The sequence below is a fragment of the Calypte anna genome, chromosome 3, assembly GCF_003957555.1.
Source record: "Calypte anna isolate BGI_N300 chromosome 3, bCalAnn1_v1.p, whole genome shotgun sequence".
Lineage (NCBI taxonomy): Eukaryota > Metazoa > Chordata > Aves > Apodiformes > Trochilidae > Calypte > Calypte anna.
The window spans coordinates 13,954,287-13,967,656 of NC_044246.1; the positions used below are offsets into that span (position 1 = coordinate 13,954,287).

Consider the following 13,370-nt stretch of genomic DNA (forward strand, 5'->3'; position numbering starts at 1 on the left):
GCCTCCTGTTGCTTCAGGGGAATGGGGTGGGTTAGATCACATGAGACTTCAAGTGCCCGCAGCAAGAACAAATGTTTATTAGAGTGTTAACTCTCCTCACCCCACATGTATACTGATGGTGTTTGGGGGTGCCAGAGGATGATCCATTTACCATACAGTCTGTAAAGAAGTCCTTTCCTGCTCCTCTGTAAGCTGGAGACTCTCACAAGGCAGAACCAGGGCAGGGTGGGGAAGTTCAGTCTTGCTCCTGGGCAGAAATACTACAAGAAAAGCCTCCTCTGTGTAGTGCTCATACTGACACCTTCTTCCCTCTGGGAAGGCAGCCTGAGGCCAACAAAACTTTTCCAAAGAGGAGAGGGGGGAGAAGTCTCTCAAAGTCACTCTGCTCCCACTGAACTGCAGGCAGGCAAGGTCCAAGCGGGCAGCAGCACGGCACAAGGAGGCAGCCCAATGGGCCAAAGGGGATCCAGCTGCTCATTCAGAGCACACAAGAGGCTTCCCCGAGATCTTCAGGTCATCGAAGGGCAGCAAGGCAAGGAGCTGCAAAGGGAGAGGGTGTGGGTGTGTAAGGATCCTGGATCATGTCTCCATGGGGCTGGGGTAGGCACCTGCTGGCACCTCCCATGCCTGTAGCCTCCCACCTTCCCAAGGACACACCAAGAAACCCTGGCTGAGCTTTCCCTAGGCTCAAAACAACATGTGCCCACACGCTCCCAGAGCCAATCCCTGCATCCTATGGGGGAGGATGGGCATGGCTAGAAATTCCTCCTAGGAGCAGAAGCTCCCTCAAATTGTCTGACTCCTGCAACCCCTGATACACTGGCAGAGCCACAGGCTTCCCCCCCTCGCAGACTCACGTCATCATTGCCATCAGCCAGGTCCTGAGCTGTCTCATTCTCCATGTTCCTCAGCAGGGTGTCAGCCCCAGAGTGTGAGAGGATGGTGGCGATGGCAGCATCCTTGCGACCCACAGCCAGGTGGAGTGGGGTGCACCCGTTGTACATCTGGGCATCCACGTACGCCCCATTGTGCAGCAGGAACTGGACCGCCCTGCGGTTGTGGCACTCCACAGCCAGGTGCAATGGGGTCTTCCCACTTGTACCCTCCTGCAGCCCAAAGATCACAAGGATATGGGTGTGGGATCCCCTTGGATAGACCCCCCCCCACAGCACCCACCCGCACCCCCTTGACAGGGTGCAAAGGGGGCAGTCCACACTGTGACTGCACTCATAACACCCAACAGCCCTGCAAAGATCTTTTCTCTCTTCTCCCTCAAAATTCAGTGCTTCCAAGCCCCACGGCAGTCCTATTACTGCCCTGCAGTGCCTGCCTCAAGGCTGGAGGGAGTGCCTAAGGGAGCCACACGCCGTGCCCAAACTCACCTGAATGTCTTACCATGTCCCCAGCCTTACCTGAACATCAATGTTGGCGCCGCTCTTCAGCAGCAGAGACATCATTGGGATGTTCCCCTTCAAAGTGCTGATGTGCAGACAAGCCAAGCCTGGGGTGGGGAGGCAGAAGAGAGAGTCACTGTCAGCCTGGGCCACCTGACCTTGTCCCTGTGCCTGCCCTGCTGTGCTCCCAGATCCCTGCACACTCAACACATGGTCTCTGCCCCAACCTGGTTACCAGCTGTGCACTGGGCAGGTCTCAGGTCTCACCTTGCCAGTTCTGGAGCTGCAGATCTTGGTGCTGCTGGTGGGGCTGGTCCGTGCCCTCCTGTGGGGCAGTGCCCTGCAGCAGCTGCTGGGCACACTGCAGGCACTGCTGCTGGCAGGCCAGGTGCAGGGGTGTGTTGCCATTGCGGTCCTGCAGCCCAAGGTTCACTCCCTTGTGCATCAGTGCTTGGATCACGCTGGGTTGCTCCAGATACACGGCAAGGTGGAGCGGGGTCTAGAGAGGAGGTGGGGACAGAAATTAGAGAAAGGGACACCAGCCACAGGACACCAAATGTGGCTGCCTTGAAGAAGCATGTCCCTGTCCCAGGGTTAAGCATGGTTGACATCCAGGGCTGCAAACAAGCTTGCTGCTCCCCTGCACCTCAGCTCAAGGATCACCAGTGATCTCATAATTTTCCTGGGTTATTTATCCTGTCACATTCAAGCCATGCCTGGTCCACCTGCCCAGGCTGTTGTGACATCCTGGGGCCTCATGAAGGACGCATTCACTCTGTGGTGCTGGTTTCACACCTCTCTCAGGGTACAACCCACACTCTTCTTCCCCTCCCTGAAAACAGGCTGCTCATATGAGACCTTCACCATGCTCTGGAGGAAGCAGGTTGGGGGTCCTGGGAAAAAGGCAGAAGGATTGGGGATCTATCCAGGGAGCAGCCTGCAACACCTGCCTTCCTCCCTTCTGCTTATCACATCCACATACCTGAAAAAGATCATTTTGGATCTCCAGCACCTCCTTGGGCAGCTGAGCGATACAGCAAAGTGCCACAGCTGGGACACAGTGGATAATGGCCAAGTGAACCAACCTACAGAGGGGATAAAGGGAATTATGGGGAAGAAACAAAAAAAGTGAGTTCCAAGTGTAATGCTGAGAAGCAGAGATACTCCACTGCTGCATGGAGGAATAAATAACCTCCCTGCCTTCCCCAGTCTCTTTCCCTTCCCACTAGCTCAGAGCTCCTATATCTGGCCCTCTCCCCAAAGCAACTCAGCAGCAGGGCAAAGCAGGAACATGGCCTGAGGCTCCTCCAGGGCAGTCCTTCACTCTGATCCTCATGGAGAACCAACTCTCCTGCCCCTGCTAAGCATCTCAGGATCCTCTCTTGGACATCACAGCACGTGTGGGACTTCGATTCAGCACTGCCCAAAGCCAGGCCACCAATTTGGGCATGTCTGAAGAGCCTGGGATGCATTTCTCAGAGCCCAAGGGCCAAGTTTGGCAGCTGTGGTGTGAGGTTTGGGCTCTGGCAGCCGCCTGGGGAATTCCAGTTCCCCAGTGCTGGTTGTGCACCACACTTCTGCTTTCCCTTCCGCAAAGGCAGGCAGACAGACAGATCTGGACAGGAGCCCAACGCTGGTCTAAGATCACCTGTGTGGCACAGTCCTCATGCCAGGCAACCTGCCAGCCCGCACCGATTTCCTCTTCTCTCCCAGACATCCTTCCCTTCGGCACTGCTGTGGCAGGGCTGGCACGCAGCCCGCTGGCACAGGGGGACACCAGCTGTGTGGCTGTCAGAACTTGGTGGCCATCAGAGACCTCACATCCTGATGACTGTGGTCCCTATGGTCATGGGGTGGCTGGGCAAACCAGAGTTCCCCAGCCCAAGGACAGGTTTTATTTCCAGCTGGATCTGACACTGGCCCCTACACAGTCAGAATTGAAGCAAGAGTGTGACAGAGGCAGAGCTGTGAGGGAATTTCCAGTCCCCTTTGCTGACCTGCTGCATTCCTGGTTGCCCCTGTGTAGAGGGACCAGCCCCCTGGCCAGCCCCAGACATGGGGGCAGCAAGAAGGCAGCAGCAGGGAGAGGGCAACAGTGAGGAGCAGGAAACAGGCAGAGCATGGCCATCATGAACAGAGCCTCCTGCCACCTCCTCACCTCTGCACTGGGGTCCCTGGGTAGCTTTATCTCTCATAAGGCTCAGCTCTGAGTGAAGCCCAGGCTATAAGCAGGCTCCTGCTGCCCATGCTGCTTGTCAGAGGTGGGTAGGGCTGGGAGACAGAGGGGTGAGAGCTGTGCCAGCCTTGGCAAGGTATCCCACTCAATAGAAGCCCAGCTTTGGGATGCTCCCTGCAGTGTAGGGGACCGGCAACATCTTTCTGCAGGGAGAAGGCAAGACATGGCCCTAAAATCTCACAGCAAAGAAGTGGGACTGGAGCTGCCTTCTCAACAGCTGCAGGGAGGACATGAGTGTACTAAGGCCAAATTGTCCTCTACCTACCTCCTCTCAGGAGGGTTGAGCCAGCACTGTAGACCTCAGGCACCTTAAGCTAAGCTCCATCTTTGGCAGCAAAACAAGGCTGGTTCCTCTTTGCCCTGCCATCAAGGGACATGCTGTGCATGACAGGAGAGGCTTTGTCGCCGGGGAAGCCCCGGGTCACACAGCATCAGGGAGTTCCCCGATGGAAAGAGAAGCCACCCACATTTGTCTCCACACTGCCATGAGGTGCCCCCTTGCTGCCTCTGCTCCTCAGGGCAGGGGATAGGGTGTGAGCTGGGGACAAGCAGCAGCACAAGCAGGGTCTGGACAACCTCATGGGGCAGAGGCACAGCTACAGGGCTAAGGCCAGGGTAGCAGGAGACAGGAGTGAGGGGCAGAGCTGAGGGACCAGCTGCAAGAATATAATATCTCTCCCCTCAGCAAGCTTTCACTGGCCCCAGCCTAGGCATGATGTGTGCAGGGAGTTTCCCTGCTGGGTTTTGCATCAGGCCCCCCCATACCCATGGTGGCACCTGCACCGAGGCGTCCTTTGCTTTCTTACAGGGACAGCCCCTGTTTCTCCAAACCTGCTCCCAGGCACCACGCGTGGGAGGAGGCTGTGGGATCTGCCTTCTTCAGGTATGGCAAAGATAAGAGTGCTCTGAAAGGGGACTTTCCAAGGCAATTTGACTTGAACTTTAAAACTCTGCTGCTTTCACTTTTCAGAGCCACGCTGGGCTCCCGAGGGAGAGAGCCAGTGTCTGGCGTTGTGTCACACTCCAGCCAGCTCCAGTGTTCCCAGGAATTCCCCTGGCCCCTCTGCATGACCCACGCCATGCCATGCTGTCACATGGGGACAAGTGAGGCAGCCACTGGGAGGGGGTGGAAACCCCAGTCAGCCCCCCGCTGCCACTAGCACCTTGCTCTTCCTGCCTTGTGTTGCTTTGCAGCTCAACAAGATGATGGAGCCACTTGGGGCTCAGCTGATGTCAAACAAGTTTGGGCATCTATGCCATGGAAGCGATGGGGGTGACCATCCACAGCTGGCCAGAGCTCAGGATTTCACCTAGAAGCTGAGACATGCTGGCTCTAAAGGATTGCTTTTCCCTTCCTCCCCTCCCTCCTCCTTCTCCACTCAAGCACAGCCACCTTCTGTGCTTTCATTTCTGCATTTGTTTCCCCCTTTCCTCATTGTCATCCCTCAGCTTCCCGAAGCAGCTGAGAGAACCACGAGCTACTCGGGGGAATTACAGCAAGGCCACCAAGATGGGATGAGCCCACCAAGAGCATACATGCACCCAGGCACCCTGTGCCAGGGGCAGTGATGCCAGCCAGGAATCAGGATTGTCTCTTCATAACCCAGGAAACCTCCTATGCCCAGGAGACTTGAGACACAGGCATTGTGCCAATCTCCACTCTCTTCCAGCCAAGGCTACCAGCACACCTCTCTCTCTGCCACGGCACTCACATGTTTGAGACAGTGGCAGCTCCTCTGCCTTTCCCCACTTACCCTGCTCCCTCCCTCCCTTCCCACGCTCCTGCCTACAGCCACAGGAGTGGATGCTCTGCAAGAACTTTTAGAAAGGGCAAGGGATGGAGAAGCTGTGGGTAGGGTAAACTTTACCCACTTAGTAGGACAGACACTGGGCTTGGTCTCAGCTTCTCCACTTGCTCAGCACAAAGTTCCCATGGGCACAGGGCATCCCAGGCACAAGGTGATCTACCTATCACCAGAGATAACAATCCTGGAGCAGAAGGGTCAGGGCCATCTCTGGGGATATCCCCAGGTCTGAACTGCCATGCCCAAGATGTTACTATTTTAGGCACAGAAGAACACACATTTACACAATGCTGTTCATCTCCCAGGCTTTTAAAGTGACCTCAAGTGCCTGGTAGGAAAACTGTTCATGTCTGAGGATGCCGACAACTGGAGGCAAGGAGTAAGAGTAAGTTGACACCCAGCTCTAACACAAGCAGAACTGATGAAGTCTCACCAGTTCCCTAGCTATCCTCTTCCCTCCCTCTGGAAAACACCGTCACCATGTAGATTCCCCCATCTGTGCAGCAAGATGCCATGTCCTCAAAGCAGCCTCTTTCTTCACCATCTCACTCCAGAAGCACCTAGGACAAGAGATCCAGCATTCAGAGCAATCTGTTTTAACAATTTTTTCTCTCTCTCTTGATAAGGTGTCTGTGGCATACACAGTTTGCTCCTGGCTTCTTATTTTGGCTGAGTGGAACAGGAGGAAATCACACAAACAATTTCCACAAGAGAAACTTACTCAGGGGAGGAAATGGCCCCAGCAGGAACAGAGAGGAGACCAAGAGAGGAGGAAAACAGGAGGGGAATTCCATGCTTACCCTGGTCTCCTGTTTCAGCCCTGTAACCTGCACTGGTAACCACTTCCTCAGCCATCAGCATGAACCTCTGCCAGCAGGCTCAGCCTCCTCCACTAGCCTGGCTCAGTTCCCTTCCTCCCCACATACCACTGTGATGCTACTTGGCTCCATAAAATTGTGCCAGCTGCCCTCTGACAGCTCCATAGGAGCAGCAGATCCCAGCCAGCTGTATGCTCATCCCCACACCCCTCCTGCTCTGGATATCCTGTTCTGCAGGTTTCTTCTCCATTTCCCTGGGCAAAGCCCTTTCAGCCATTGGGTTCATCCCCCTTAACCCCAGCTTGGGTAGCAGATGCTTCACAGCCTGCTGCTCCTGGGTCTGAAGGGAAGGATGTGAAGCAATGGGTGAGTAGGAGAGGCAGCCTCCACTTTTCCTGTGGTGCTTTGCCCTGGGTCTGGTGCGTGTGCTGGTAGGTGACTAGCAGGGGAGGCACTGCACGAGGACTGGGGGAGGAAGAGAAGGGGAGATGAAGGCGCCCCTGATAGCCCATGTACTGCATCTCTGGCCTTACATCCTCTAGATCTGCACCCACACAGTTGAGCATTTTGTTCTGTTTCTGAGCAGCTGGTAGGTCCTGCATTGCAGAAACACTAATGTCAGATGCACACGGACTGGCCCCTGTAAAACAAGGGTCTGTCCTGTGCTACCATTACTGCAGGGATGAGCCAGACCAGAAAGCAGGCGTCTGGAGCTGGCTTCACAGACATGGGCCAAGAAGCAAGATGAACAATTACAATAAAAGCAGCAAGCATCCTTAAAGGTCTATTGGCTGTGGCCACTTGCTTTCAAACAGAGCAAATTACCATTCTTGCTCACTAGGAGAAAAATACATTCTACAGTTTCTGTACTCACAGAGATATCTTGAGGTCAGAACAGCCTCTTGCAAGAGGACAGTGCCTGGACTTTGCCAGAGTCAGTACAACACACCCTGACAATCATTTACAGCCCAGCACACATATCCTCACTGCTTCAGTGCCCCATTTTCTTTTAATGAGACACAATACATGGATCTAGGATGTCTTCAACCCTTCATCCACCCCAGTCATAGGGGCTTCCCATCTCTGGGATTCAGAGAACATCCCACGCTGCTCCCCCAGAGGTGCTCAGTAACCACTCTCACAGCTCAAGAAACCCACACCTTCTCTTCCTACAAAAGCTGCATCTGACTTCTCTTTCATCCACATTGCATTAAAAAAATAAAACAACAAAAATCAAAACTTTCTTTCTTAATTTAGCCGAGCTCAACCCTTTCCCAGGGTGGCCAAGCCTGCCTGTAGAGTATAAGGACCTGAAACTCTGCTCACCTCAACTATCTGTTACAGCCTGGCAGCAGGCTTATGCAGCCCAGGACATGGAAATTTCCAGCAACTCTTTCCTTTTTTTTTTTGCTGTGATGAAGTTCCCTGTGCATTTCCTCAGCTCCAAGGCAAACCTATACAGGCGGAAAGTCTGAAGAAATTTCCTCCAGGAGAGGCTGAAGTCATCCAAACAGGGGAAAAACATATCTTCTTGCCTGCACCACCTCAGAGGCCTGCCTCTGTACATGTGTGACCCCTGGGGCAACCTGCAACTCCTGAAGCATCTGAAAGGAACCTATGCAGAGCTGCCTGCCCTTGCTTGGAGTGTCACCAAACCCTCCTTTGCTCACCAAACATCTGAGCATGCACAGAAGAAAAACTGAGAGTCCAGGCTCAGGGAGCTGGACATATCAGGTTCCCTTCCTCCTCCAGACAGCCGCACATTAGGACTCATTTTTATCTCTGCCCCACAACAGTTGTGTACTACGGGAACAACCCAGGAGGAACTCAAGCTCCCCTGGCAATTGAGCGAGGAACTTTCCAAAGTCTCTCCAGTAAAAGCAAGAGCATCCCTGCTTTGCATTAACTATGGCCACCTCACTGCTGGGCAGCCAGCAGCAGCCCAGCCCAGCTGAGTACAAGGACTCCTAGCCCAACCAGCAACCAGAGGCACTCTCTTCTCCTAAAACTGTCTCTCCAGCCCTCTGCTTCTTTTTTCTTCTTCCATGGTGGTTTCCCTTCGCTGTCACACACTGAGAGTTCTCCCAGGTGCACAGGGATCCAGGAGTACAGGGGGTTCAACAACACCCCTGTTCAGCAGGGCAAGCACCCAGCAAGCAGCCACACCAGAGCATGCAGCCTGAATGGGAGCAGCCTCTATTCCCCTGCATGAGGAAGATTTCTAGCACAGGGCTACACGAGATGGGAGGGTTACAGCTGGCACATGCTGGTGGACGGTTAGAAGTGGCTCTTGACCCTGAGAGATGAGCCTTCATGCTCAATGCCTACTCAGGCAGGCAAGGGCTCAGCAGGGAAGGTCCTTCACTACCATCACGCGGAGAAGAGGTCCCACGAGACCCCCGTTTTACTCCATTTACTGTCCTAGTTAAAGCATCTCAGCCCACAAGTCACAGGCACGTGATTTCTTACCAGCAGATGGGGCAGCACTTGTCTCTGGTGGAAGGAGGAAGTCAAGCTTCCTCTGCTCCCCCCCTCCTTGAAACACGCACCCAACCAAAACTACTCAGCCCCATTTTCCATCAGGAGGCTGAAATCTCTCTACCGTGATTGAGCTGGGGGACCCCCAACTTTCATCCTGATGCAGGAGCCACGCTGCTTTGCATACAGTCTCTGTTCAGAAGACAACCACCCTCCTGTCAAAGCGCAGACCCCAGCCCTTCACGGCACAGCATGGCCAGAGGGCCCAGAGCAAACCTGCGTGCTCTGCCCAGCTGCTCAAGGAGCCCATCACCACGGCATCAGGTACTGATGACATAAACTGGTGCGTTCCTCAAGGACCAGCATGGGCAGAAAGGGAAATCTGTTTTTAAGACAGAATATAAAATCCAAGAGAGAACATATAGTCTGAGAGAGAGAAAACCCAGCCTAAGTTCTGACACTTGATGAATCAACTCTGTCTCTGCAGAACTGGCAAAAGCTTTCATGAGCCCAAGGTTTTCCCTTGTGCTATAATGCAGCAGGCAGTCCCATCACACCCCATCCCACCTCGAAGGATGCAGTTCCAGGACACTGGATTCGTGCATCTGTGTGGGGAGGCCAGAAAGCAGGGAGTTTCCCTGGTGAATCTTAATAAAGGTTGAGCTTGTCTGGAGGCTGTCCAGTTCAGCAATGAACTGTCTGCAGCTTCCATGCAGAGCAGTCCCATCAGGACTCAATTCAGGAGAAAGGGAGCTGGGTTACAAGACAGATGCTTGGAGGAGACCGCTTGGTTCACAAGGAAAAGATGGGTGCTTGGAGGAGACAGAGCTTGAGTGCCCAGGGCCTGCCCTCTACTCTGTTGCAGAATAAGCAGGATTCATATCACTGCCCTAAGCGCACCCGCCATCTTCTGCCTGTTCCTCATCCTTGACCTCTCCTACCATGCCCAACTCTGCTTCTTTCTCTTGAGGACTGATGTGCTGTAGCCCAGCTTCCTGACTTCCTTGAAGCTGAAGGACCAAAAGTGGCAATGGGGGGAGTTGAGGCTTTTGTAGATGATTCTAGGAAGATGGCACCCACACAGTTCCCTGGCCATCACACACACAAATCTACCCTGTTGGCTAATTTCCTTCCTCCAGATGCTGGACCCATTCTAATTTTGATCATGCGGAGAGCCAGTTTTAGCCTCATTGCTTCATTCTGCCTGGGCTAATGCTTGTCTTTTGCAGAGGCGGGCATGAAAATATCCAAAACAGACCCTGCTGATGCTCCAACCACCCAAGCTCATGCTCCTCATCTCAGCCTCTACCTCCTACACTTCCCCCACAAGCATCAGGCTGACAAACACAGCTCCCTCCCAGGCACACCTCGAGGAGGCACAGGTGGGTGAGCCCAAGGAAAATACAGCCAGCCAGCCAAGACTTTCGTCAGATCTCTTTGTGTGAGCTCAGTGCTTCTCTCCACTCTATACCAGCCAGGCCAGCTGGGGAAACAGGAACTACTCAGCCAAAACCCCTGAACTTTTTGTATTTTCAGAATAACAATTACAGGACAGTAAGTTGTCGCTGTACTGCCTCAGTAAGTCATCTGAATTACAGGACAGCCCAAGCCTTCTGAAATATATTGATAGCAAGATTTTAATTCTTGGTCTGGAGCTGTTTTATGGCAGAAGTTCAAGCAAGGAACACAAGGAAATGTGCCGCTGGCAGAGATGAAAAGAAGTCAATGGGTTTGTCTGGCTGGATGAAAGGGATGCATCCTGTGACCATCTGATCCAGATGAGCAATTTCTCCTTAGACTCTGGCATTACTATAAGCCCTGACTTGTTTTTGCATACAAAACCGGTGGCAGTTCAATGAGCTGCTGAGCACTCGCAGTCCCCGTTTGCGCCGACCGGAATGGAGGATGTTCAGCATTTCTAAATATAAATGCCACCTACCTCTGCCGCAGGGTCGGGAGGAAAGACAGGAATAGCAGAGACAGAAATCCACAGCCTCACCACTCCAACCACAAGAACAGCATTTTTTCCCAGCGCTGGGAGCAGATCCCAGGAAGGCCAGCTCCCTACACAGATATGGCCAGCCCATAGTGTACGAGCTACAGTGCTGGCAGACTTTTTGCTCCCTCCCTTTTTCTTTACAGATTTCCTGTTCTGAACTGCACTGGGAGTGAGAGAAAACAGGAGAGCAACTGCAACTGTTTGGAGAGCTCTCCGAGAGCCTCTCCTGCCTACAGTAACCAAGGCACCACCATGTTTCCCTAGTTAATTAGATGCTTGCGTTAGGCTCTGGCCGAGCAAGTCTGACAAGCAAAGGCCTCAGACACCTAACAAAACAGCCCCAAGCAGTAAAAGCATCTCCAGGAAGATGAATCTACTGGGCTCACTGAAGAACAGCAAGCAGGGAGCCCTGGGCACATGTTGATGGGATGGCCCAGGGGGTCATCACTTACTTCCACAGCTTTGCTTAAAAGACCCCTGTCTCTCTCAGTGGGCATCACGTGTCTAGCATTACAGCTGGGAAAGGTGGTGAAGCACCTCCATTCCAAAGAGCCCAAGAGACAGGCTGTAGATAGGACAGGACTAGAAAGCACAACCCAGGTGCCCCACTGTGGAGCATGGGAGGGTGGGCTTAGTCTAGCCTTGCTTGCTTCAAGACTTCCAGCCAGTCTTTGGAGCAGATCCCACAATGAACATTAATGAACTAATTAACAGATGCACAGGCTCCTTCCTCACCAGGAAGTAAACAAACACAGGCTGGCTCCCAGCTCATCTTCAGCCTCAGCACCAGTTGTGCTCTGCCAAGAAAGGACAGAGCCTCCTCACTGCTCCCACTACTGAAGACATGCTTGCTTCTGTTGGTGCCACTTAGTTTCTCTTCCTCTTGCAGCATTACTCTGTATTGAACTTGAGAACTGGGACTGGGGCAGAGCTTTGCCCTTCCTAGCTGTAAGCATGCTTCACTTGTGCTGTATGTGCTTATGATGAAAACCTTCTACTGGGGGAATGTAGACAGGAAAGGGATGTGATTAGCTGAAGGCAGTTACCAGAAGCCAAACCAAATACCTCCATTGATACCTTCAGCCTTGAGAGGGCATTATGGATGTGGGAACACCTCTCCCCTTCATTAAAAGAAATACTCATCTCCATCAAAGAAGCTCAGGGCAACAGCCCCGTAGTGGAGCATGTGTCACAGCTGTGCTGAAAACTGGGGCTGTGCAGGTGGGTTGGCAAAGCAAGGCCATTTCTACCTGAGAACAAAGTTCTTGGGTTGCTCGGCTGAGCAATGTCTGTGGCCCTGACACAGCCTTCTCAAGGTCTTATCCTGCATAGCCAATTTCCTTGTGGGTCTTGCTTGTATTCTGTCTCACGCCTTAAGCCTCCCCCATTGAGGAGGAAATGTTGCACTCTGGTTAAGAGACAGCGGGGGGGTTTGATTTGTTCCCACACCACTTTCTCATTGCTACCAGCCCCACAAGTGGAAGTTGGCTTCCTACTGTGGGTTCGTAGATCGTGCACCACACTGCCTGGGATGCCCCTCCTGGTTCACTCTGCTGGACCTGGCATGGATGCCCCACTGGTTACCCACTCAAACCCACGTCAGGGTGCCAAGCATCCACGCACAGCAGAAGGAGGGAGCCCTTCATAGTCCGGCTGAACGGGTGCTCCTCGGGAGAGGGCTGAGGACTACTGCTGATAAAAGCCTGGCTTATCTCCGGGCACCGGCTGCTGGACACCAGAGGCCAAGCGCAGGGCTTGAGGGGGTCCGGTGTTGGCAAACCGCTCCGAGGAGAGGGGGCGGGAGGGCAGGGGGTAGGGTCCGGGTTCACTCACGTGTCTCCGTCCTCCGAAAGGTAGGCGAGGGCCTTCAGCTGCTGCCGGCTGAGCCCCTCGGGGGGCGGTGGCGGCGGCGGCGGCGGCGGCTCCTCGGTGCTGCCGGCGGCCGGCAGCGCGGGCAGAGCCTCGGGAAGGGGGCCGGAGCTGTAGCTGGAGTCCAGCCGCTCCTCGGCGGGGGGAACCTCGACGGCGGCGGCGGGGGTGTCCCTGCCTCCCGGCAGCGATCGCAACGACTCGATGCCCGAGTCGCACTGCCCCTCCTCGCCCTCCCAGCCCACCGCCTCTTTGCGGCACTCGCCGCCCGCCGCCCGCGACATCGCTCAGCGCCCACCGCCCGCTCGCCCCGGCCCCGACCCCAGCCCCGGCGCCGGGGGGCTCATGGCCGGAAAGCCAGCGAGCCGCCGGCACGGGGAATGAGGCTCCACGGCTCCTCCTCCTGCCCGCACTGAGTCAGCCGCACCCGGCCCCGCCTGCTCGGGATTCCCCCTCCGCCGCCCAAAACCGGGCCCCTTGCAGGAGCAGTAGGAGGGAGGACGCGCACCCGTGGAGACAGCTGCGGGCCGGCAGCCTGGTGTGAGCAGGGGAGGTGGGTTCCCCAGGTCGAATGGGACGTGCCGGTGTGTCCTGACCTGCCCCCTCCTCTGCCCTGTTTGTTGGGGTTCTTGAAATAGCAGGCAGGTTTGCCAGGGGTGGGAGAGGGGCCATGTCACACCAGGTGGTGTGTGGGTGAGTATGCTTTTGCGTGTGCAGGTGCTGACTGAAGCCGCAGCTTCTGTGGGAAACGATATGGTGGATGTCAGTTAC

The 13,370-nt window shown here is 54.6% G+C and overlaps 1 protein-coding gene across 1 annotated transcript; it reads right to left on the bottom strand.

Annotated features, from left to right (window-relative positions):
- Positions 1-61: 61 nt before the first annotated feature.
- Positions 62-12,898, bottom strand: NFKBIE (NFKB inhibitor epsilon). The gene is made up of 6 exons (XM_008495579.2): positions 12,564-12,898; positions 2,377-2,479; positions 1,662-1,893; positions 1,413-1,501; positions 858-1,106; positions 62-540 (listed from the first exon to the last, which is right to left on the bottom strand). Exons 1-6 carry the CDS (start codon positions 12,881-12,883, stop codon positions 475-477), a joined length of 1,059 nt encoding a protein of 352 aa, XP_008493801.2. The 5' UTR covers positions 12,884-12,898; the 3' UTR covers positions 62-474.
- Between the last annotated feature and the right edge of the window lie 472 nt (positions 12,899-13,370).